The following is a 26,764-nucleotide window of genomic DNA, read 5'->3' on the forward strand; positions in this document are numbered from 1 at the left end:
TGGCTCCTTCGGGTGGAGGTTACTGGCCCTTTCTCTGTTCAGGGCATTTGTTAAGCGCTTACTATATGCAAAGCACTGTTCTAAGCGCTGGGGTGGATACAAGACGATCAGGTTGTCCCACGTGGGGCTCACAGTCTTAATCCCCATTTTACAGATAAGGTAACTGAGGCACAGAGAAGTGACTTGCCCAAAGTCACACAGCTGACAAGTGGCAGAGCCGGGATTAGAACCCGTGACCTCTGACTCCCAAGCCCGTGCTCTTTCCACTGAGTCAGTGGAAAGTGGGTAGAAGGTGGTGAAGTGCTTTGAAGTCAATGGAAGGAGTTTTTGTTTGATATGGAGGTGGATGGGCAACCACTGGAGTGTTTTGAGGAGGGAGGGTGACATGTCCTGATGGGATACTACTTCATCAATCAATCATATTTATTAAGCGCTTACTATGTGCAGAGCACTGTACTAAGCGCTTGGGAAGTACAAATTGGCAACATATAGAGACAGTCCCTACCCAACATTGGGCTCACAGTCTAAAAGACTTCATGTTGGGTCATAGTTCCACACTTCTACTATTGGTAGATTTGATAGGATGCCCCCACACATTCAATCGGTTAGTCAGTCAGTGGTATTTATTGAGCACTTACCGTTTGTACAGCACTGTACTAAGCACTTGGGAGAGTAGAATATAACAATAAACGTGCACATCCCCTGCCCTCCTTAATCCAACCTGTTGCCGATTTGTACTTCCCAAGGGCTTAGTACAGTGCTCTGCACACAGTAAGCACTCAGTAAATACGACTGAATAAATTGATGGATGTGCCCTAAATTGAACCATTTTTATGGAACTCTGCTGCATATTCTATCCTGGACCCTCAGCAAATTCTCCTCAACTTTTCTCAATTTAGTATGGGAAATACCAAAGTATACTGAGGATTAAGGGTTTAGATTTGGCCTCCCAAAATCTGGACATTATAAAATATAATTATTTTTCATTATTACATTATAAATATAATTATTATTATTGGTAATGCCTCTTACACAAAGCTCAACCTTACCGTGCACCCAAGCATTTCTCCTGGATCTCCCTTTTCCAGAATCACTGGGTCTATTCCCAGGTCACTGGTACCCGAGCCCTGCTTGGGACAGAAGCAGAGGGGGGCCCGTTCGAAGTTGCCGCCCCCGCCTAAAATGAGAGCTTCTCTCACTCGTAGTAAGCGCTTAATAAATGCCATCATCATCAACTGAAGGAGGCCTGGATCGGAGACCCTGCGCTTATTGATGCAGCAGAATAAACATCTGCGGTGGTATTTTTAGATTCATGAATTTCAAGATCAGAAGAACCCTACTTCATTCTCCTCTAGTGGAGCCATTCTCCATTTCCGTTAATGATGGGCCAAGTGGAGATTTAGTTTGGCAACGTTGAGCCTTAGGAGAAAAAGAACCGGGAATATTTTTAGTCATGATACAGTAATTCTGATACTTAAATAAGAGCCAGTATTGCCATCCTGTGGCCCATTGCTATACCACAGCCTCCCCCTTCAACACTGAAAATCTGATTTAGAGAAAAAAACTTTCCCGACGATTCCCACCATAATCCCGCTGCCATTGCTGTATCATCACTGAGAGCTTTTTACTTCAGTGTGATTGCCTTCTAATACCTTATTTCAAATTAACACGATGAAAAGTTTTGAGAAACAAATGCCGTCTCTCATCGACTGCATTTCAAATAGTTTCGAGGCAGGCATCTAATGTGTTTCTCACCACTGTCGCGGGAAGGCATTTTAGAAAAATAGTGCCAAGAGCCGTGCAACACTAGTGACTGTCCTTAGGGAGGACAGTTACTTAGAAATAAATATTTCCCCTATCAAAGGAGAAGACCTAATCCAGACCCAAGGAATAAAACAGAGGTGAAAAAAATAAGAGTGGCTTGCACGAAGGATTGAGAAGCAGCGTGGCTCAGTAGAAAAGAGCACAGGCTTTGGAGTCAGAGGTCATGGGTTCAAATCCCGACTCCATCGACTGTCAGCTGTGTGACTTTGGGCAAATCACTTCATTTCTCTGTGCCTCAGTTACCTCATCTGTAAAATGGTCATTAAAACTGTGAGCCCCCTGTGGGACAAACTGATCACCTTGTAACCTCCCCAGCACTTAGAATAGTGCTTTGCACGTAGTAAGTGCTTAATAGATACCATCATTATTATTATTAGGGACTTGCAAAAAAAATGAACATATTGCCTTTGGTGCTCAATATTCAGTTCTTACCCAGCAACTACTTGGCAGTTACCCTGACCCGCTGCTGTAAAGGATCACATCCAGAAATGACTTAAATAACTTTTTGGACGTCAAATCAACTGTTAATTTTTTTTTAATGTCATGTGTGGAAATGACAGAACATTTCTTGGAAATGGGTTATGGATGGCTTACCAGCAAGAAGCAGTCAAAACCATGTATTGTGCTGGAGTGAAATTCCATTTGTTCATTTAAAATCCTTCGTGCAAGCCACTGTCTTGTTTTTTTTTGACCTCTGTTTTATTCCTCGGGTCTGGATTAGGTCTTCTCCTTTGATGGGGAGAAATACTTATTTCAAATCATGAATTGGAGGGTTTCAAAATACCAAGTACACGATACTCAAGAGAAAGGGAAAAGGTGATGTGTTAGTTCTTAGTAAAGACAACTGAACCTTGGTTCAAAAGATGCTGTATTCCAGATACATAATGCGGAGTGTGGAGAAAAAAAGAACCAGGAATGTTTAGTGGAAATTGGCATCTCTGAATAGCAAGGGAGGTGATGATTTTGGTTGGACCGTGGGCCTGGGAGTGAGAAGGTCATCGATTCTAATTAGAGAAGCAGCGTGGTGTAGTGGATAGAGCACAGGCTTGAGAGAGTGGCTCTGCCACTTGTCTGCTTATCCACCCCAATGCTTAGTACAGTGCATGGCACATAAGTGCTTAACAAATGCTATAATTATTTTATTAGTAGTAGTAGTAGTAGTATTATTGTCCTGGCTCTGCTGTGTCTGCTATCTGCTGTGTGACCTTGTCTGCTGTGTGACTTTGGACAAGTCACTTTGCTTCTCTGGGCCTCAGTTACTTCATCTGTAAAATGAGGGTTGAGACTCTGAGCCTTTAATAATAATAATAATAATAATAATGATGGTATTTGTTAAGCACTTACTATGCGCCAAGCACTGTTCTAAGCGTTGGGGTAGATACAAGGTAATCAAGTCATCCCACATGGGGCTCACAGTCTTAATCTTCGGAGAAGCAGCGTGGCTCAGTGGAAAGAGCACGGGCTTGGGAGTCAGAGGTCATGGGTTCTAATCCTGACGACTCCACCACTTGCGAGCTGTGTGACTTTGGGCAACTCACATAACTTCTCCGTACCTCAGTTACCTCATCTGTAAAATGGGGATTGACTGTGAGCCCCACGTGGGACAACCTGATTACCTTGTATCCCCCACCCCCAGAGCTTAGAACGGTGATTGGCACATAGTAAGCACTTAACAAACACCATTATTATTATTATTATTAATCCCCATTTTACAGATGTGGTAACTGAGGCACAGAGAAGTTGTGCTTGCCCAAGATCATGCAGCAGACAAACGGTGGAGTCAGGATTAGAAGCCACGATCTCTGACTCCCAAGCACGTGCTCTTGCCACTAAGCCACACTGCTTCTTTATCCACCCCAGCATTTAGTATTGTGCCTGGCATGTAGTAAGTGCTTAACAGATACCATTATTGTGATTATTTGTTTCTCTTTTAGGCTGTTTGGGGCCAAGGCAGGGGGCAAGCCGTCCTCTTCAGCGACCACCGAGGGGGTGAAATCCACCTCAGCGATGCCCAGCCCAAGCGGCACGTTAGCACGACAAGGCAGTCTGGAGTCTCCATCGTCGGGCACGGGCAGCATGGGCAGTGCCGGCGGGCAGAGCGGCGGCAGCAGCCCCCTCTTCAGCAAACCCTCAGACCTAACCGCGGACGTGATCAGCTTGAGCCATTCCCTGGCCTCCAGTCCGGCCTCGGTCCACTCTTTCACGTCGGGAGGTCTCGTCTGGGCGGCCAACCTCAGCAGCTCCTCCGCGGGCAGTAAAGACACCCCGAGTTATCAGTCGACGACCAGCCTCCACACCAGCTCCGAATCGATCGACCTCCCTCTCAGCCACCACGGCTCTCTGTCCGGACTGACCACGGGCACCCAGGAGGTCCAGAATCTGCTCATCAGGACCGGGAGTGTGAGATCTACTCTTTCGGAAAGGTGAGTGTTGAGTGCAGGAAGCAGCCAGGAAGCCGGAGAGGGATGCAACCCAAACCTGTGGGAACGTTTGCTTATACCGAATCGGAATACGCAGAAAGAGCACTCCATAGCTTTTTCTATCGAAAGCCCGGTCTCATCATTTTTCCCTGGATAAAATTCCTTGTTCTTTGGTGGTTCTTTGTTCTTTGCTCATGCTCAGGACTGTGAGATTGGGCCAAAGTGATGCAATTTCAGGTATGAGTTCTTGAATCTGAAGAGGATAAGATCGTTAAGATCATGCATATATGAGGCAAGAATTTTCAATTATCCCATATTCTTTGACTAAAAGATTCCAACCCAGTCTCGCTTGGCTATTGTCACAGTACACAAAAGGTAGTGTTAAAGACGAGGAGAGTGCAAGCTCAAACCATCCAAGGAGGCTTATTTTTCATTTCATTTTTAATGAAAGTCTCATTTTTGATACCCTGATAACTGATTGCTTTATCACTTCGAAGCGATAAAGGACCTGGGACTTTACCTGCCTGCAGTCTTTTTATTCAGGTGATGACCTACTGACACAAAGTATTGGGATATTTGGGCTTTCGGTATATGAGAACACACCAATTTTGTCATGAAATATTTGGTTATCCTATTCTCCTCATGGCCAGAGAAGCAGTATGGCCTAGTGATAGACCATGGGACCGGGAGTCAGAAGGACCTGGGTTCTAATCCTTGCTCCACCACTTGGGTGCCGTGTGACCTTGGGCAAGTCACTTAACTTCTCTGAGCCTCAGTTCCCTCATCTGTAAAATGAGGATTAAAACTGGGATTATTCATTCATTCAGTCATATTTATTAAGCGCTTACTGTGTGCAGAGCACTGTACTAAGCACTCGAGGGAGAATAATACAACAATAAATAGTGACATTGTGGGACAGGGACTGTGCCAACTTAATTAACTTGTATCTACCCTAGTACTTAGAACAGGGTTGAACAAATACCAAAATAATAATAATTATTATCATTATTGTTATCATATTTAGAAATGAGCTTCCACACTCCTTCCTTCCCAAACACGTGCTTGTCATTGAAGACCTAGGCTTGATGTGGAATGATTCTGCCCTCCTTTTTTCAGAGACCTAGTATTTCAAGTTTAAAATTCAGATAAAACCAAAGTATATATCTGAGCATAGACAGTTGGAATTTTTTTTTGAGATTCCAAGCAGCAAAAGTTGATTCTGAAGTATTATGCATTTGTTTGAAGAGACCATTGAATAACCCCTAATAATATGCTCTAGGCAATATGTTCGAGTGTCATCGTGTCCTGTTATATGAGGCCTATGTGGACAAGTCTCAGTAGAACCAGATGAAATTGATTTGGCCTTAATTCATTATTTGCTATTTGTTAAAGCAACCCATGGCATTTCCTGATCTCAATTTGGTCCTTAGTGTTTAATTTCTTTCCAAGTAAGTGTTTATTGGACAGAGTGCTCGTTTTCATTTGTTTAGTGTTTCTTTACTAAGTGTAGCTAGAGGAACCCTTCCAAAATAATTCCCAGAATGATCACTGAGGATTTCAAAATGGCCCAAATGTCTGAGCAAATATAGCCAAACTCAAACATTGGTGAGATTTTAGCAATCGTGTGCTACGACAGCTGCCCAGCCTTGAGTGTGAACTTTTTGAAAATCACATATGCCCTTTGTCCAGATTTGCAGTCCTTGCTGATGACCGATATGCAATCCAAAATTGGGGTCTAAAGCTTTGCTCTTGAAATAATTATTTGAGGAATACAGGTTTCCTGTGCCAACTACGGTTTGAGGTATCTACGGATAATATCCTGTTTACCATTTTGGCCTTCGTGGTGTACAGCTTTGAGCAGCTGTGGTTTTCCAAAGCTGAAGATCATGCAGACTATCATTTCAGTCTGCTGAGTTCTCATTTCGTTCCTCCAGCACTCCAATTGCAGTGTACTTGGTGCTGCTATCAGATCAGTGGTTCAACTGCATTACACAGGAGCATTTTTAATCGCCTGAAGTTCACGGTTACAATACCTTTATTATTATGCCTGTGTAACGCTAATGAACTACTGGCACCAGGACCAAAGAAAGCCAGTTACAAAACACTGAAGGTCAGATAACAGTGAGCTTTAAACGACTGTAATATGTAAGTGATTTTTTTATGGCATTTGCTAAGCGCTTACTATGTGCCAGGCATTCATTCATTCATTCAATCGTATTTATTGAGCGCTTACTGTGTGCACTGTGTACACAGTACTGTGTACTGTGTTCCCAAGTGCTTGGGAAGTCCAAGTTGGCAACATCTAGAGACGGTCCCTACCCAACAGTGGGCTCACAGTCTAGAAGGGGGGAGACAGACGTCAAAACAAAACATATTAACAAAATAAAATAAATAGAATAGTATTAAATCTGTGCAAACGTATACAGGGGCTGTGGGGAGGGGAAGGAGGTGAGGCGGGGGATTCATTCGTTCATTCAATCGTATTTATTGAGCGCTTACTGTGTGCACAGCACTGTACTAGGCGCTTGGGAAGAACAGTGTTCTTCTTAAAACTGTTAAAACTTCTTAAAACTTAAAACTTAAAACAGGCACTGTTTTAAGTGCTGGGGTAGATACAGGCTAATCAGGTGGATACAGTCCCTGTCCCACACAAGACTCACAGTCTTAATCTCCATTTTACAGACGAGGCAACTGAGGCCCAGGTAAATGAAGTGACTTACCCAAGGTAACAAAGCAGGCAAGTGGTAGAGCTGGGAGTATTCATTAATTCATTCATTCAAATATATTTATTAAGCACTTTGTGCAGAGCACTGTATTAAGTGCTTGGGAAAGAACAATACCACAATGAACAGTGACAGTCCCTGCCCACAAGGAGCTCATAGTCTAAAGAGGGGGAAACAGCCATCAATACAAATAAATACAATGACAGATATCTACATAAGTGCTGTGGGGCTGGAGGGCGGTGGTGGCAAGGGCAAAGGGAGCAAGTCAGAGTGATGCAGAAGGGAGTCGGAGTTGAGGAAAAGTGGGGCCTAATCTGGGAAGACCTCTTGGAGGGAATGTATCTTCAATAAGGCTAGGAAGGACAGGGAGAGTAACTGTCTTTCACATTAGAACCCAGGTCCTTCTGATGCCTGGGCCCATGTTCTATCCTCTAGGTCACTCTGTTTCTTTCAATCCATGTTAATAGGGTTCCCTTAATTGCAGCAGTTGTTCATTCATTCAGTTGTATTTATTGAGTGCTTACTCTGTGCAGAGCATTGTACTGAGTACCTGGGAGAGTACAATATAACAATAAACAGACACATTTCCTGCCCACAATGAGCTTACTTTGTGCCAAGCACTATTCTAAGCTTTGGGGTAGATACGAGGTTATCAGTTTGGACATAATCTCTGGCCCACATGGGGCTTGCACTCTAGGTAGGAGGTAATCCTAATTTTTGTAAGTGAGGAAATTGAGGCACAGAGAAGTTAAGTGAGTTACCCAAGGTTTCACAGCAGACAAGTGGTAATGTAAATGAATAGTGTTATAATGAACAGGCTTATATTTTTTTTTTGGTGTGGGGGAGGGCTGTTGTCTTGAATGCTCTTGATTTTCGTCTTGCACAGTGAATGCTACACAACTCCCAGTGTCAATGTTGGTTTTTTTTTTTGCTTGTTCATTTGGTTGCTTGTTTTTAATGGTATTTGCTAAGTGCTTACTATGTGCCCAGCACTGTAGTCATCACTGGGGTGAATACAAGATAATCAGGTTGGACACAGTCCATGTCCCACATGGCACTGACGTTCTAAATCTCCAGGTTACCGATGAAGTGATTGAAGCACAGAGAAGTTTAGTGACCTACCCAAGGTCGCACAGCAGACAGGTGGCAGGTTTGGGACTAGAACCCAGGTCCTTTTAACTCCTAGGCCCATGCTCTATCCATTAGGCCACACTGCTCCTCAGCTTTTGGTCTTATGAGCTTTTGATTTTTACCCAACAGAGTTTCATCCACTGCTGCACCTTGTGGAAAAGGAATGTGCCTTGTACTTGTGTTGTGTTCTGTTGTGCTTTCCTAAAACTTTATATAGTTCATTACCCTCAGGAAGTGCTTAATAAATACTATTACTACTGCTCCTGCTACTACTACTACTACTATTACCACTGCTGCTACTACTACTAGTACTACTGCTACTACTGATAATAATAATATGGTATTTGTTAAGCGCTTACTATGTTCCAAGCAGTGTTCTAAGCACTGGGGTAGATACAAGGTAATCAGGCCGTCCCACGTGGGGCTCCCAGTCTTAATCCCCATTTTACAGATGAAGTTAACTGAGGCACAGAGAAGTTAACTGACTTGCCCAAAGTCACACAGCTGACAAGTGGAGGAGCCAGGATTAGAACCCACGACCTCTGACTCCCAAACCCGTACTCTTTCCAATAAGCCATGCTGTTTCCCTATACTAATAATAATTATGGTACTTGTTAAGCACTTACTGTGTACCAAGAACTGTTCTAAACGCTGGGGTAGATACAAGTCAGTCAGGTTAAATCCAGTCCCTGTTCCACATGGAGCTCATAGTCTTAATCTCCATTTTACAGATGAGGTAACTGAGGCACAGAGAAGTCAAGTGACTTGCCCAAGTGCATACAGCAGACATGTGGCAGAGCTGGGATTAGAACCCAGGTCCTTCTGACTCCCAGGCTCTATCCACTAAACTTTGCTGCTTCTCAACTACTATTGCTATAATAATAATAATGGCATTTATTAAGCGCTTACTATGTGCAAAGCACTGTTCTAAGCGCTGGGGAGGTTACAAGGTGATCAGGTTGTCCCACGGAGGGGCTCACAATCTTGATCCCCATTTTACAGATGAGGTAACTGAGGCCCAGAGAAGTTAAGTGATTTGCCCAAAGTCACACAGCTGACTTTTGGCGGAGCCAGGATTTGAACCCATGACCTCTGACTCCAAAGCCCGGGCTCTTCCCACTGAGCCACGCTATTATGACTACTATTACTACTACTATTATTACTATTACAACCTCTACTACTATTACTACTAATTCTAATCTTAATGGATGATGGGGAAGAGAAAATTGTGTTGATTAGATTTTACAGGAAAAACTTGTACTACAATATTTTACCTCGCAGGGAAACCATAAACAGTAGCATCACACACTAAGTTACTCCATGAGTTTTCTTTCACATTTGTGTACATTTTAGCACCTTCTCTTCTTGATATCATCAAAGTTAAGAGAAATTTTACCTAGTGAGAAATGAGATCATTTCATATCTATAAGAAAATATTTCTGTGTTTCTGGGACTAAAATAATACTGTTTCATCAGTGGGGACATTCCAAATTAAAATAGGGGAATGCTGCATATCATTTTTTGTCAACCACAAGCATCTCTTATTCCACTGTAGTCCTAACCCTCACTTGTAAATAAGTTAGATTTTTTGAAGGTACTCATTAATTTAGGAATATTTCATATTGGCCATTTGTCATATGTATGCCATATTTAATATGAGAGTGGTTCAAAAGAATGAGGTAAGAGCAAATGTGATTCCGGAAGGTGGTTTTTTCAGCTTCAAGGGCCATGATTTTTCACGTGAATAGGGCTTCGCCCGAAACCTCTTTTAAGAGGCGGTGATGAAAGGATTGTTTCTAGGCTGTAAATATGCTGAAGTATCAGTTACCCATCTGTTGAAGCATCTGCATCATATGACCAAAGCTAGAAAAAGCTTATCCCAAATTCCAGCCGCAATGCACCCTCTCTAGTTTCAGGCTATAAGTATTCCTCCCTTATACACTACCAAGTAAACAAAAAAAGAATAGTACTATGGATCCCTTACAAGCCTGGGATAGAATCTGAGTAAATCCAACCTGAAAGTATTCCAGCCAGTAATCAGGTCATCAGGGCCAATTAATATAGCCCTTTCATAATTAAGGTACCTCATTTACTGCTGTCAAAGTAGGAGATGTGCAATAAAATTAGTACAACTTGCATGCATCTGATTCTGAATCTGCGTCTACCCAAGGCTCTCGATTTCTTACTGAATGACTTGGTACCAAATATTTTACCTCCATATGTCCTTGTAACAAATAGCGTTGCAGATAAGGCAAGGGTCTTAATGTTTGGGACTGGGGTGGGAGTGACCTTGGATTAGGGCCTGTATTAAGGAAAAATAATAGTTATAACTACCTGATATAGTGGCTAGAGCATGACCCTGGGAGTCAGAAGGTCTGATCCCAGGGTCTCCACTTGTCTGTTGTGACCTTGGGAAAGTCACTTGACTTTTCTGGGCCTCGATGATCTCCTTTGTAAAATGGGGTTGAGACTGTCAGCCCCGCATGGGACAGGGACTGTGCGTCCTACTCGACTGGCTTGTATCCACCCCAGTGCTTCATGCAGTGACTGGCATGTATTAAGAATTTAACAAGTATTATTATTATTATTATTATTATCCCCATTTTACAGGTCTTAATCTAATAATAATACTTGTTAAGCTCTTACTATGTGCTATGTAATATATGTAAAATGTACTACATCTTACATGATGATAATAATACTTAAGCTCTTACTATGTGCCAGGCACTGCACTAAACACTAGGAATTGATACAAACAAATCAGATTGGATACAGTCCTTTTCCCACATGGGGCTCATAATCCTAATCCCCATTTCTCACCTGAGGTAGCTGAAGCACGTAGAAGTGAAGTGACTTGTCCAAGGTCACATCGCAGACAAGTGGCAGAGCTGGAATTAGAACCCAGGCCCCCCTGATTCCCAGGCCCATGCTTTATCCGCTAGGCCACACTGGGGAAAAAAAAGCTAATTCTATTCTTTCTTAAATCCTCTCATCCAGGAGTTGTAACAGATCACTTCCACCTCTGAAATGTCCATTCCACCTTAGTACTACTAGTAGTATCTTTTAAGTGGTTGCTGTGTGCTGAATGCTGAACTAATTGCTGGGAAAATATAGAGAGGGGAGAATTAGACATGAACCCGGGCTCTTCAGGGTCTCTCACGTTCCATATACTTTGGGGATAATTCTTCTTATGGGGATAATTCTTCTTAGTGCTCAGAGATCATGTCTACCAACTCTGTTGGACTCTCCAAGCCCTTAGAACAGTGCTCTGCACACAGTTAAGCAAGAGCTCAATAAATACCACTGATTGATTGATTGACTGCCTAGATTCCAGGGAATTTGGACAAAACCTATTCATCTAAAATGATTACCTAACCTTGCAGTTGAAGGGAATTGGTGCCGATTCTAGGTCATCCCTGGTCTATAGCTAGTTTAGGCCTGGAGTCACTGATTAACAGAGTTTAGCCCATGAATTTCTGGATTGGACGAGAAGCTTAGTCTGAGGAAGGAACATTTCCCCAGATTGGAGGGCTGCCCTAACTCCTGCTGACCCTCTAGAGACTTAATAGAGAAGCAGTGTGGCTCAGAGAAGCAGCATGGCTTAGTGGAAAGAGCACGGGTTTAGGAGTCAGAGGTCAGAGGTCTCCCACCTCTGCTACTTGTCAGCTGTGTGACTTTGGGCAAGTCACTTCACTTCTCTGGGCCTCAGTTACCTCATCTGTAAAATGGGGAGTAAAACTGTGAGCCCCACGTGGGACAACCTGATCACCTTTTATCCCCCCAGTGCTTTAGAACAGTGCTTTGCACGTAGTAAGTTTTAAAAAAATGTCATTATTATTACTACTAATAATAATGACAATAATGGTATTTATTAAGCACTTACTATGGGTCAAGCACTGTTCATTCAATCATATTTATTGAGCACTCACTGTGTGCAGAGCACTGTACTGTTTGGAAGTACAAATCGGCAACATATAGAGATGGTCCCTACCCAACAACAGCACGACAGTGCTTTGCACATAGTAAGCGCTTAACAAATACCATTTAAAAAAAAGGGCTCACTGTTCTAAGCGCTGGGGTAGATACAAACTAATCAGGTTGGACACAGTCCTTGACCCACATAAAAATAATAATAATTGTAATCGTGGTATTTGTTAAATGCTTACTATGTGCCAGTCACTGTACTATGCGCTGGTGTGGCCACAAGTTGATCTGGTGGGATATAGTGCCTGTCCCACATGGAGCTCACTGTCTAAATCCCCGTTTTACAGATGAGGTAATTGAGGCACAGAGAAGTGAAATGGCTGCCTAAGGCCACACAGCAGATAAGTGGCGGATCTGGGATTAGAACTCATGACCTTCTGACTCCCAGGACTGTGTTCTATCCACGGGGTGGATACAAACTAATCAGGTTGGACACAGTCCCTGTCCCACATTGGGCTCACAGTCTTAATCCACATTTTACAGATGAGATAACAGAAGCACAAAGAAGTGAAATGACTTGCTCAAGGTCACACAGCAGACAAGTGGTCGAGCCGGGATTAGAACCAGGACCTTCTGATTCCCAGGCCTGTGCTCTATCCATTAGACCACGCTGCTTCCCTAGCTTTCAAACACTGTACCATCTGCAAGGACGATTAAGGGGTTCAAGCACTTAGTACAGTGCTCTACACACAGTAAGCGCTCAATAAATACGATTGAATGAATGATAACCAGCTTTGGCTTCTGGAACCATGTTAACATTAGGAGATAGAAGGTGATGAAACCAGGCTGGTGTTTTTTCCTCTTCAACCAATCCATCAGTCATATGTATTGAGCACTTGGAAGGGTACAGTAGAACAGTAGAACAGAGTTGGTACAGATGTTTCCTGCCCACAATGAGTTTACAGTCTAGAGCAGGGAAACAGACATTAACATAAATAAATAAATAAATTGTAGCTATGCCTATAAGTATTGTGGGGAGAGGTGAATAAAGGGAGCAAATTCAAGTGCAAGGGTGACTCAGGGGGAGTGGCAGAAGAGGAAATGGAAGTTTAGTCAGGGAAAACCTCTGGGAGATGTGCCTTCAGTAAGACTTGGAAAGTGGGGAGAGTGATCTTCCGTCAGTTATGAAGAGATAGATTCCAGGCCCACAGGCAGGATGTGGGTGAGAGGTTGGCGGAGATTTGGACTATATTGAGGTACAGTGAGTAGGTTGGCATTAGAGGAGCCAAATATGTGGGCTGGGTTCTGGCAGGAGAGCAGCGAACGTATATGTATGAACACTGAGAGTCTTGGCTTAAAACAAATACCTGACAGAGTAACCACTTTTACTGCAATACAGTCCAAATCTGGCTCCCTGTGATGTTCTTTATGTTGAGGATTACACACCAGTGTTTCCCCACTCAGTTTGTCTTGGTTTACAGCCCCACCTCGGGAGGTTGCCAAATCCGGGGGAACAGGGCCAAACCAAGGAGGGCTTGGAGAAGGACAAGCAGTGTTAATGGTGCCCTTATAATAATTATGGAATTTGTTAAGTGCTTACTTTAGGCCGGGCACTGTTCTAAGTGCTGGCGTGAATACAAGCGAGTTGGGTTGAACACAGTCCCTTTCCCACATGGGGCTCACATTCTCTATCCCCATTTTACAGATAAAATAGCTGAGGCCCAGAAAAGTGAAATGATTTGCCCAAGGTCAAGCAGCAGACAAGTGGAGGAGCCGGGAATTGAACCCAGGCCCTTCTGATTCCCAGGCCCGTGCTCTAGCCACTATGTCAATGCTGCTTCCCTGATCTTACGCTGTGCCGTTTAGGATTTATAATCAGATTCATTCTCCCCATTTAAACTGAGCAGCATTATAACTTGTGTGTCATGCAGGGTAAAGAGTAAATCCAATCATGGGGAGGGGCTATCCAGAATAAGAGTGGGAATAGAAACAGAGACATTGCCCAAGGAGAAGGAATCAGGACGTCATCAGCCTCCCTCGGGAGCCATCCCGCTCATACTACTTTGAGTGGAGGTGGGAGTTGCGAGAGTGGACTGAACGCCACATTTGGAGGTATAGTGGGAGGGGCTATGGAGTGGCTGCACTGGATCACCTCTCAGTCTATCAGAGAATTCAGAGACATGATATCTAGCATTTTGGCATAAATGCTTTGGTAAACTTCTAATAATAATGATAATGGTATTTGTTAAGTGCTTACTGTGTGTCAAGTACTCTTCCAAGAGCCGGGGTGGAAATCAAGCTAGTCAGGTTGGACAGAGTCCCTGACCCTCATGGGGTTCACAAGCTTAATATCCATTTTACAGATTAGGTAATTGAGGCGTAGAGGAGATAAATGACTTGCCCAAGACCACACAGCAGATGACTGGCAGAATCAGGATTAGAACCCAGATCTCTTTGGCTCCCAGGCCCATTCTCTATCCACTACGCCATGCTGCTTCCCTGATGTTATGCTGTGCAATGGAGTACATGCGCCAAATAACGTCGTCTGATGTTGATTTTCATAGATTAGTCAGAAATTAATGGCCTAGTGGATTTCTCAGTTACCTCATTTTGGTCAATCATTTCCTGTAGACCTGATTTTTCCTATATGGTCATGAGTGATGTTTCCCCAGGGGAAAAAAAAAAATCCCTCTCATTTCTCTATTCCATAGTATCTATGTCTAGGGAGTTATAATAATAATAATAATGGCATTTATTAAATGCTTACTATGTGCAAAGCATTGTTCTAAGCGCTGGGGAGGATACAAGGTGATCAGTTTGTCCCACGGGGGGCTCACAGTCTTCATCCCCATTTTACAGATGAGGGAACTGAGGCACAGGGAAGTTAAGTGACTTGCCCAAAGTCACGCAGCTGACAATTGGCGGAGCTGGGATTTGAACCCATGACCTCTGACTCCAAAATCCGGGCTCTTTTCCACTGAGCTATGCTGCTTCTCTGGTTATAGGTCACATTAAACTATTAAACTATAAACTATTCATTTCAAAGGGAGAGATGTTTTCTCATATGGGTCGATCCAGTAGAATATATACAACTAAAAACGTCTGTTTACTTTGGTATTTATAGATTAGTCAGAAATTGGTAGCCCAGTGGATTTCCAGGTTATCTCATTTTGGTAAATCATATCCGGTAAATCAGGAGAAGCAGCGTGGCTCAGTGGAAAGAGCATGGGTTTTGGAGTCAAAGGTCATGGGTTCAAATCCCGGCCCTGCCAATTGCCAGCCGTGTGACTTTGAGCAAGTCACTTAACTTCTCTGTGCCTCAGTTACCTCATCTGTAAAATGGGAAGTAATCAATCAATCAACAGTATTTATTGAATGCTTACTGTGTGCAGAGCACTGTACTAAGTGCTTGGGAAGTACAAGTTGGCAACATATACAGACAGTCCCTACCCAACAGTGGGCTCACAGTCTAAAAGTAAGACTGTGAGCCCCCCGTGGGACAACCTGATCAACTTGTAACCCCCCCAGTGCTTAGAACAGTGCTTTGCACATAGTAAGTGCTTAATAAATGCCATTATTATTATTATATCCAGAAGACCTTATTTTTGCTTTATAGACCTTTCTGTATAAGCCATACAAATTGTACTTTAAGCATTTGGCAAAGCAGTCTGGAGAAACCAATTTTCCCTATGAGTTCTCATGCTCTAAAGTTACAAATCACCTCTAAAGAAAGATGGGGTTTCAGGTTTATCATTCTAAAAGTTCTATTTTTCATTCATTCATTCATTCAATTGTATTTATTGAGCACTTACTGTGTGCAGAACACTGTACTAATTGCTTGGGAAGTACAAGTTGGCAACATATAGAGACGGTCCCTACCCAACAGTGGGCTCACAGTCTAGAAGGGGGAGACAGAGAACAAAACATATTAAAATAAAATAAATAGAATAAATATATATGTTTCAAATATTTTCAAATATACCTGATGAACAGAATATTCTGTCAGTTAGAATATTCCTCCTGCAATTTCAAAGCTTTTCCATGTCTAAAAGACCCTTCTTTCTCAATAGTCTTTTTAACGTTCCATTCTGCTCATCAAATTATGCCAATCTGCTTCCTTCCCTCTGCACTGCTGCATCCTCAGGTTAGGAAAAAATAATGAAAAAAAAATAAACTGGGAAGGCCGTGGTTGGAAATGGGCAAAGCAGCATGCACCATCAGTTCTTGTGGAATCAGGTTGGTGCACAAATAATCTCTGAGAAATGTCAAATTCAGCATGTGGCCCAAGTGCCCTATGTGAAAGCCATGATAATCAATGTGACTGAAAGCTCAGTTTAATTTTATTTAGCAACTACAGGCTGGAATCATTAGTTAATCAGAGTAGACACCAGATGGTCAGTTGACTCAGAAAAGGAGCCCACGTCTGTGTGAATTACAGATATCTGACAACCCTTGACCAATTCATATGTTGGACAATGGATTGCTTTCTACATTGCTTGAAGTGAGAATTTGCATAGCAATTTGTAACACTGACTAGCTTAATAAATACCATGTCCATGTCCTTCTGTGTTTTAACAGCATTCAGCTTGACAGAAATAATACAACCCAAAAATGGATTTGGAAATATATTTCTCTCAACACAACCACTGGTTTTGCATTGTAGCCTTGTTGGCTCTGCCACTTTCTCTTTCATTTTTATTATTATTATTATTATTATTATTATTATTACCACAGCACCTTGTATTTAGATTAAATAAGCTTCTCGATTCTTACTTGTCTTTAGTCATACACTCTCTTTGGCCAAAGCCTCCCCACTGAACACTGCGTGTTTGACTCTTATTTATCCCTCTAGACTGTAAGCGCCCTCTATTCTGTAAACTCACTGAGGGCAGGGAATTCATTCATTCATTCAATCATATTTATTGAGCGCTTACTGTGTGCAGAGCACTGTACTAAGCACTTGGGAAGTACAAGTTGGCAACATATAGAGACGGTCCCTACCCAACAGCGGGCTCACAGTCTAGAAGGGGGAGACAGACAACGAAACAAAACATATTAACAAAGTAAAATAAATAGAATAAATATGTACAAATAAAATAGAGTAATAAATACGTACAAACATATATACATATATACAGGTGCTGTGGGGAGGGGAAGGAGATAAGGTGGGGGGATGGGGAGGGGGAGAAGGGGGAGAGGAAGGTGGGGGCTCAGTCTGGGAAGGCCTCCTGGAGGAGGTGAGCTCTCAGTAGGGCTTTGAAGGGAGGAAGAGAGCTAGCTTGGCGGATGGGCAGAGGGAGGGCATTCCAGGCCCGGGGGATGATGTGGGCCGGGGGTCGATGGCGGGACAGGCAAGAACGAGGCACGGTGAGGAGATTAGCAGCAGAGGAGCGGAGGGTGCGGGCTGGGCTATAGAAGGAGAGAAGGGAGGTGAGGTAGGAGGGGGCGAGGTGATGGACAGCCTTGAAGCCAAGGGTGAGGAGTTTTTGCCTGATGCGTAAGTTGATTGGTAGCCACTAGAGATTTTTGAGGAGGGGAGTAACATGCCCAGAGCGTTTCTGCACAAAGACAATCCGGGCAGCGGTGTGAAGTATGGATTGAAGTGGGGAGAGACAGGAGGATCGGAGATCGGAGAGGAGGCTGATGCAGTAATCAGCATGAGAATGTGTCTCCAAGAAATCTAGGTAAGAAAAGAGGAATATAAGAGGCATGAGTAAGTAATTTAGAGATGCAACTGCAACTGGGGAAAATTGTTTGAAGTTTATACTCAGTTCAACCACAACTCGAAGTTTAGTTAGAACACCGTTCTGAACTAAGGGAACATTTTTCTGACAACATGAGCCTGCTTGACTACAGGCAATGTGTACCTGAAAAAAGAATCTCTACAGTGCTTGGCACATAGGCAGCACTTAAATATCACAAAAAAGACATAACAAAAACAATCACACTGTTTCTGAACTGACTGACCTGTATCTACCCCCAGTATTATACAAAACACTAGAGTAGGTATAAGATAATGAGGCCATAGACACACCTGCTGTGACAGATATGGTGAGTTCATAGTGTGACGTCATCCTTGTGGGTTTTAGTAAGAATGCAGCCCTGATCCTAGAAGAAAAACTGAATTCTCTAACTAAGGAAAGTAATTTATGAAATTCTAGATTAAAAAAATAGGGAGATTAATCAGGCTGGACTTTGTGTTTCTTTAAATCTTTTTTTCCCAAAACTCGGATAATTTCTGGAGAACATGTAATGTTTTACTTTCAGAACCTTTTTCACGAAGAGAGTTGGTTCACAGTTAACTTCTATCTCCACTTGGGGTGGAGAGGCAAAACGATCTCTGCAAAATGTCCCATGATTAGCCATATCGAAGGGAAAGTAAGTGCTTTATGTTAGTGTTGTATTCAACCTGTATTCAAGCAAAGTAGAGTGACACTAGCAAAGGATCATTCTGGGTACATTAAATCTGTGTTCCACTGATAACTGTAGACTATAGTGATGCCAAAGTGCTCACCACAGCACAGTTGGGATGACAGATCAGTATGTCCAGTCAAGCCTCCTTCTCTGAGGCACAAAAGTTTAGGCACATTTGTTTAGTCAGAGCAGTTGAGGAATGAATTAATTCCCCAAATTTTCATACCTGATGGTTTATTTCGTAGTAAGTGATATTGTTTTCTCTCCATTAGAGAAGCAGCATGGCCTAGTGAATAGACCGTGGTCCTGGGAGTCAGAAGAAACTGGGTTCTAATTCCAGCTTGGCCACTTGTCTGCTTTGTGACCCTCGACAAGTCACTTCACTTCTCTGTGCCTCAGTTACTTCATCTATCAAATGGGGATTAAGACTGTGAGCCCCATGAGGGACAGGGACTGTGTCCAACCCAATTTGCGTATGTCAATCCCAGCGCTTAGTACAGTGCCTGGCATACAGTAAGTGCTTAACAAATACCGCCATTTGGGTTCAGCCATAATGGCCAGTGGCATTTTGGAAAGCAAATGTAGCATTTGAGCTCAGCAATCCACTGTTTCAGCAGAAATCTCCGTTTCACTTCCTTCACAGCTGACAATCTTTACTGTGTTCTAGTACGATAGTGGTGGTGGCAGAGGATTTCTCTTTACACAGTTGCCCACCTTTCCCGGCTTCTACTCTGTAATGGAGTCCATTATTTAAAGTCCGAAGATAGGCCCTGTCTAACCAAATCACTGAGCTTCCTGGTGCTTCTTTGATTAACTCAGTCGCCCTTGTCTTAATCCATTTTTCAACTCCCTATCTCACCGAAACAGAATTTCTTTTTCCTCCAGAAGAATTCTCTTTTTCCCTTGGAGATTTGGGCAGATGGCGCTAAATCAGCTGTAAGAACAGAGTGATTATAATTAGATTCAATCTGTTGGAGAATTTTGTTCTGTTGCATATGAAAAGGCACTTGATGGTTTTCCGTTCCATGATGCAGCCTGGACTCGTAGGTGGATTTAAATGTCCCAGCTGTGGTATTTTTCAGATACACCCCGTCGTCCCGGCAGAACAGTCAAGAGGAAGGAAAGGAGTGGCTGCGTTCTCACTCGACTGGAGGCCTGCAGGATACTGGGAGTCAATCTCCTCTCATTTCCCCTTCTGCAATGTCATCCTCTGCCACCGGAAAATACCATTTTTCCAACTTAGGTAAAATGCTCCACGTCTTTGTTCCCTTTTACCCAACTCAAATTGCTCACAAACGATCAACTCTTAAAATATACTGATCACCCTATGGGATATTTTAATGAGGTATTCTTAAGTGATTTGCTTCAAAAAAATTCAGCATTGACCATTTTGTGGGTCTGATCAAAAGACAAGTGACCAAACACTATTCTGGTGTTTGAGGTATGTGTATGGAAACCCCTGAATTTTCACTCACCTTGCATTAAAGTGATCATTTATAAGAGAAAATTTGAATAAAGTGATCTCCTTTTATAAACATTGCGTTTAGTAAGATGGTTTCTATTTATGTAGCCTTTTTCATAAAACTTTTTCCTATGATATCAACTGTATTGATTTCCCCTTTTAACAGTACCAGTTTCAGAATATGTATGCATAAATGTACATATATTCTTGTTCTGAAACTCTAATGGAAAAAAATGAGTATTGCTGGAAAAGACATTATTTGAGTTCATAGTGGACAATTTGTGATGCCTAGAACTATGAGCAGAAAATATGTCTTTCCTTTTTTCATGTATGATAGCAATATAAACTTTTTATAGTTTGTTATTAATGATGAGAAGAACCTAGTTAAATGATCGAGCATTCTTTGAGAGGTACATTTTATTTCACCACTGAAATACCCTGTGGAGTGGTGGTATTGTGGTCAGTCTTGGGAGACTGAGTTCATTCATTCATTCAATCAATTTATTGAGCGCTTACTGTGTGCAGAGCACTGTACTAAGTGCTTGGAAAGTCAAATTCGGCAACAGAGTTGAAACCAGCCGACTGGAAAATCACGCTTAGTTCTACCGCAGAGATCTTTTTCTGCTGGAATCTAATATTCTCATGGGCCCAGGGCAAGAAACCGAGTGCAGGGTTCCCTGTGGGTTAGGGTGGATCAAGGAATGGACATTCCACACACCTATCTCACTCTCCCTGGCTGACAGGTTAGGGCTCATAGACTGCAAGTTCACCATGGGTAGGGATTGTGTCTATCGACTCTGTTGTATTGCACTCTCCCAAGAACTCAATAGAGTGCCCTGCACACAGTAAGTGTGTAATAAGTACCATTGACGATGATGGTTTTCCAACAGTTCCCCATTTTTTATGATGGTGCAACATCTGGGTGGTTGCATTGGGAAAGAGCAGGACTCTGGTTTGGTCCTGCAGGAAAGAGGTCATCCCTGGTCATCCCTCATGGCAATGGCTATCTGGAGACCTACAGCTGGAAGCATCAGGAGCCAGGGCTTTGGTTCCAGATAAGCCTATGGATGAGAAGACCTCATACATTCAATCATATTTATTGAACACTTACTGTGTACAGAATCCTGTACTAAAATCTTGGTCAAGTGCAGTATAACAATAGACACATTCCCTGCCCACAACAAGCTTACAGGGGGAGACAGACATTAATATGAATAAACATTTTGAACATTTGTCTGGAAACCTAAAGGACAGCTGTAAATTGTTATGATAATGTGATAACTATTCCTGGAATTCTGGAGTTTGCTCCCCCTTAGACTGTAAGCTCCCTGTGGGCAGGGATGATAATAATTATCATTAATTATAATTATGGCATTTGTTAAGTTATTACTATGTGCTAGGCACTGTACTAAGCACTGATCATGTCTACCAACTCTATTATATTGTACTCTCCCAAACACTTAGTACAGTGCCCTGCATACAGTAAGTGCTTAATACCATCAATTGACTGATTGACAGCAAATATTGCAGTCCTTTGGGTTCACAAGGATGAGGGTAATTTTTCTTCTCCTTCCTCTCCCCCTCTTCCCCCTCTCTATCCCCCCGCCTTACCTCCTTCCCTTCCCCACAGCACCTGTATATATGTATATATGTTTGCACGTATTTATTACTCTATTTATTTTACTTGTACATATTTATTCTATTTATTTTATTTTGTTAGTATGTTTTATTTTGTTCTCTGTCTCCCCCTTCTAGACTGTGAGCCCACTGTTGAGTAGGGACTGTCTCTATATGTTGCCAACTTGTACTTCCCAAGTGTTTAGTACAGTGCTCTGCGCACAGTAAACGCTCAATAAATACGATTGATTGATTGATTGATTGTCCCACCTTTTTGCCATAACTGTACGAGATCTGAATCCTTGCTAGTTTATTGTTCACTTGCATTGCATGATAGCAATTCATAAAGAGGTTCCCATGTTGTATTGCTGGGTTGTAAATCTTGGCTATGTTCCTGGAATGGTGTTGGCTTCCATTAATCAATCAATAAATCACTGTACTAAGTGCCTGGGACAATACAGTACAATGGAGTTGATGGACATAATCCAGCCACAAGAAACTAATAGTTTAGAGCCCATCAAAAGTTAAGCTAATTTGCAGGGAAAAATCTGCATCCATGAAGGTCAGGTTAATTGTGCTAGACCTTTAATACTGCAATTTAATTTAGTGTGAAGCCACACACTTCATTTCACAAAGATTTTCTTACGTAGTTTAAGGAATAGATTAATGGGATATTCTTTTTTTTTTTTCAGTGAGTCCAACTAATCTGTCTCAGTTTAATCTACCTGGACCCAGTATGATGCGCTCAAACAGTATCCCAGCACAAGACTCGTCGTTCGATCTATACGATGATTCCCAGCTAGGTGGTAGTGCTACATCTTTAGAGGAGAGACCACGAGCAATCAGTCATTCGGGATCGTTCCGGGACAGTATGGAAGAAGGTAGGCCCATCCATCTCAATGGTGTTTTATTACCTGACAAGAGTTGTCAAAAAGGAAGATTCATAACTATAAATTCCTATTCAGCAGCAGTGTTATCAACGATAATTTCCAGATGGGGGATAGCCCGATTATTGAATATATGGGGAAGCAGCCACGGCCTAGTGGATAGAGCACGAGCCTGAGAGTCAGAAGGACTTGCATTCTAATCCTAACTCTGCACTTATGTGCTCTGTGACCTTGGGCAAGTCACTTCACTTCTCTGTGCCTCAGTTATCTCACCTGTAAAATGAGGATTAAGACTGTGAACTCTGTGTGGGACAGGGACTATATCCCAATATGATTAGCTTTATCTACCCCAGCTCTTAAAATAGTACTTGACACAAGTAAGTGCTTGACAAATACCCCCATTATCTTTATTATAAGGTTTAAATGATTTGTAGCACATTATATATAATGATTCTTTGGCTATAAATAAGGAGTTTTTGCCACATGTGTAGGCCCAAGGGAGCAAAGAGTGTTTAGCATGTTATGGTCTACATCATCCAAGGCAGATAGGGGATTAAAAACCCTTGGTGTTAGGCAGTTTAGAGTTCCGTGTAGGCCCAAGGGAGCAAGACTCAACACCATTCCCAAACCAAACGAGATCGGAGTTGGGATTCAATTAGAGCCAAGAACTAGAAAAAAAATCACAAGAGGATATAGTAAAATCAAAGTCCAGAGGGGATCATTTAAAGGCACTGAAATTTGAAACACTCAGGGTTAAACTGAGGATTTGATTAACAGACACCACGGGTTAGGCCAGGAGATGGGCCAAGTTGATGGAGTTTGTGGGGGCCAGTACCTCACACGTGACATTTCTATAGCTAATGGCTGAAATACTGGGGCTTTCTTAGGGTTGCGTGAGAGGTCCAGGGGTTCCCCACTTCTCTCCTGTAAATCTGGGGACTCTCCCCACTGCTCACCTTTCCAAAGGTGAGCCTGGAGTCCTATGACCTGGGTTGGCTGGAGCTGAGCCTGCTCTGTGGTGCCTTCAGAGAAGCAGCATGCCCTAATGGATAGAGCACGGGCCTAGGAGTCGGAAGGTCATGGGTTCTAATCCCACCTCCACCACATCTCTGCTGTGTGACCTTGGGAAAGTCAATTCACTTCTCTGGGCCTCAGGTACCTCATCTGTAAAGTGAGGATTGAGACTGTGAGCCCCACATGGGGCCAGGTCTTGTGTCCAGGCCAATTTGCTTGTATCAACCCCAAGCACTTAGTATGGGGCTTGGCACATAGTAAATGCTTAAAAATACTATAATTATTATTAATTATTATTCACTCCCTGGGGGAATGGCTTCCATGCCTCCACTGTACTCTGAGTGTTATTACCTTCTGCTCGCTGGCTGCCATTGCTCCAGCACATCTCATGTTCACTGGGGACTACTGCTCCCGCACATCTCCTGTACACTGGGTGCTATGGCTCATGAACGCCTCCCCTAAAGTGGGGACTATTACTCCTGCACACTTCCTGTACCTTGGTGATTGCAGTGCCTGTACACTGGGGACTATTTCTCCTGCACACCTCCTGAACACTGGGAGCTATTGCTCCTGTATACCTGTTGTACACTGGGCATTATTGGTCCAACACACCTCCTATATACTGGGGACTACTGCTCCTACATTTTTCCTGTACACTTGGTGCTAGTCCTCCCACATCTCTCCAGTACACTGGGGACTATTGCTCCTCCACACCTCCTGTACACTGGGTACTATTTCTCCTGCACACCTGTAAATTGGGGAGTAATACTCTTGCACAAACCCTGAACCCTGGGGACTATTGCTCCTGCAATCTGCCTTAACACCGGGCATTACTGTTCCCCCACCCCACATCTCCTGCACACTGGAGACTATTGATCCCACAAATGTCCTGAACACTGGGAATTACTGCTCCCACAAACTTCCTGTATACTGGGCACTATTGCTCCCACACACCTCTCGTACACTGGGCATTATTGCCCCACTAACCTACTAAACACTGGGCACTTTTGCTCCCCCACATACCCTGTATATTGGGGACTATTGGCCCTCCACACCTCCTGTACACTGGGAAATACTGCTCTGCCACACCTCGTGTACACCGGACACTATTACTGGAGAAGCAGCGTGGCTCAGTGGAAAGAGCCCGGGCTTTGGAGTCAGAGGCATGGGTTCAAATCCTGGTTCTGCCAACTGTCAGCTGTGTGACTCTGGGCAAGTCACTTAACTTCTCTGGGTCTCTGTTACCTCAACTGTAAAATGGGGATTAATATTGTGAGCCCCCTGTGGGGCAACCTGATCGCCTTGTAACGTCCCCAGTGCTTAGAACAGTGCTTTGCACATAGTAAGCGCTTTATAAATGCCATTATTCTTATTGCTCCCGCACACCTCCTGTACACTGGGGACTTTTGCTCCCACACACCTTCTGGACACTGAGTGTAAATTCTTCTATAATAATAATAATAATGATGGCATTTATTAAGCGCTTACTATGTGCAAAGCATTGTGCTGTTGCTCCTGTACACCTCTTGTACACTACAGATTACTGTCCCATACATTTCCAGTACACTGGGCATTATTGCTCCCACATTTTTCCAATCACTGGGCACTATTGCGGCTTCCCTCCCTCCTGAACACTGGGCTTTATTACCCTGCACACCTCTTGTACACTGGGGAGAGTTAAGGGACTTGAGTTCCAAGTGCTCAGGTGATTGTATAAGCGGTGAAGTGGGAGTTAGCAGAGATATAGAATGGTGAGATGAGACATTAATAAGGGATGGGCTGCTTACTGGAAGAGATGTGATTTCAGGAGGGCTTTGAAGATGGGAAGAGCAGTGGTCGGCCAGATATGAAGGGGCAGCTGTTTCGGTCAGAAAGGATGGTGTGAGCGTGCAGTGAGGGAGATGAGAACAAGAAAATGAGAAAAGTCACCTCAGTGAAATGAAGCAAGTGAGGTTCAGTATAGTGGAAAAGACTGAAGATTATGTCTTCACTAAGATTATGTGGGAGCAGCATGGCTTAGTGGAAAGGGCCTGTGCTTGGGAGTCACAGGTTGTGGGTTCTAATCCCAGCTCCTCCACTTATCAGCTGTGTGACTTTGGGCAAGTCACTTAACTTTTCTGCACCTCCGTTACCTCATCTGTAAAATGGGGATTAAGACTGTGAGCCCCACGTGGGACAACCTGATTACCTTGTATCTACCCAAGCGCTTAGAACAGTGCTTGGACGTAGTAAGCGCTTAACAAATATCATCATCATCATGATGTCTCAATTTCTATTATTCAGAATTATTTCTATGCGGTTCTGTATAACTAAGCTTGCTTTTTGTTGTCATTTATTCTATTTTTACAGTTCATGGCTCTTCCCTGTCATTGGTTTCCAGCACCTCCTCCCTCTACTCTACAGTGAGTATTAACCATCAATGTTTCATGTTTGTATTAGCCTTGTCTCTGTTGGATCATGCTCAGTTCATTATTAGATAAGGCCAAACCATTCTGCGGTTTAAACTCCCTTCTCCTCACTATTCCATAAGAGGAAAGGCAGATGTGGAGTAAGGGCTATCCTTATGCCCTAACTTATAACAAAAGTCATGTATGTGATTAGCATTATTTTAGAAACTAATATGTTTACTGAAGGTGAGAGTGTTCAAACCTACTGGAATCTGACTGTATATCTGGGCTTGCAGTGGTGAAGTGTTTTCTGAGAAAGGATTTTTCTAGTATAACATTTTTCTTGTGACCTACCTAAATCAGCACAGGGCCAATCCAGTCTTCTGCACCAGACCAACATTTACAAAAATAGTAGAGAATAGACTAATGGAAAGAACAAAGGGCCAGGCATCAGAGGACGCGGGTTCTATTCCCAGCTCTGCCACTTGCCTGCTGTGTAACCTTGGGAAACACCTTACTTCTCTGTACCTAACTTTCCTCATCTGCAAGAAGCAGCATGGCTTAGTAGATAGAACACGGGCCTGGAGTCAGAACTGGGTTCTAATCCCAGCTCTGCCACCTGCCTGCTGTGTAACCTTGGGCAAGTCACTCAGCTTCTCTGAGCCTCAGTTACCTCATCCATAAAATGGGGATTAAGAGCATGAGCCCCACGTGGGACCTTATTAATTTGTATCTGCCCCAGCAGCCTGGCACATAGTAAACACTTAACACATACTACAATTATAATTATTATTATTATTGTTATTATCATCATCCCATATAATAAAAAAAGAGATTCAATCCCTGTTTTACCTCCTACTTACACTGTGAGCCCCATGTGATATAGGAACTTTGTCTAATTTGTATCTGTCATATTTACTCAGTGCTTAATAAAGTACATGTCACAGAGTAACCGCTTGAT

The 26,764-nt window shown here is 43.0% G+C and overlaps 1 protein-coding gene across 2 annotated transcripts in view; it reads left to right on the plus strand.

The window, feature by feature from the left end:
* The window catches only part of NAV3 (neuron navigator 3), a 783,489-nt gene that overhangs the window by 673,581 nt on the left and 83,144 nt on the right, over nucleotides 1–26,764 (plus strand). For both annotated transcript variants that reach the window (XM_038756254.1, XM_038756255.1), the window contains 4 exons: nucleotides 3,759–4,247; nucleotides 19,519–19,679; nucleotides 22,208–22,396; nucleotides 25,766–25,818. In XM_038756254.1, coding sequence (XP_038612182.1) covers nucleotides 3,759–4,247; nucleotides 19,519–19,679; nucleotides 22,208–22,396; nucleotides 25,766–25,818 — 892 coding nt within the window. The remainder of the gene's footprint in view (nucleotides 1–3,758; nucleotides 4,248–19,518; nucleotides 19,680–22,207; nucleotides 22,397–25,765; nucleotides 25,819–26,764) is intronic.

The sequence above is a fragment of the Tachyglossus aculeatus genome, chromosome 14 (genome assembly GCF_015852505.1).
Source record: "Tachyglossus aculeatus isolate mTacAcu1 chromosome 14, mTacAcu1.pri, whole genome shotgun sequence".
Lineage (NCBI taxonomy): Eukaryota > Metazoa > Chordata > Mammalia > Monotremata > Tachyglossidae > Tachyglossus > Tachyglossus aculeatus.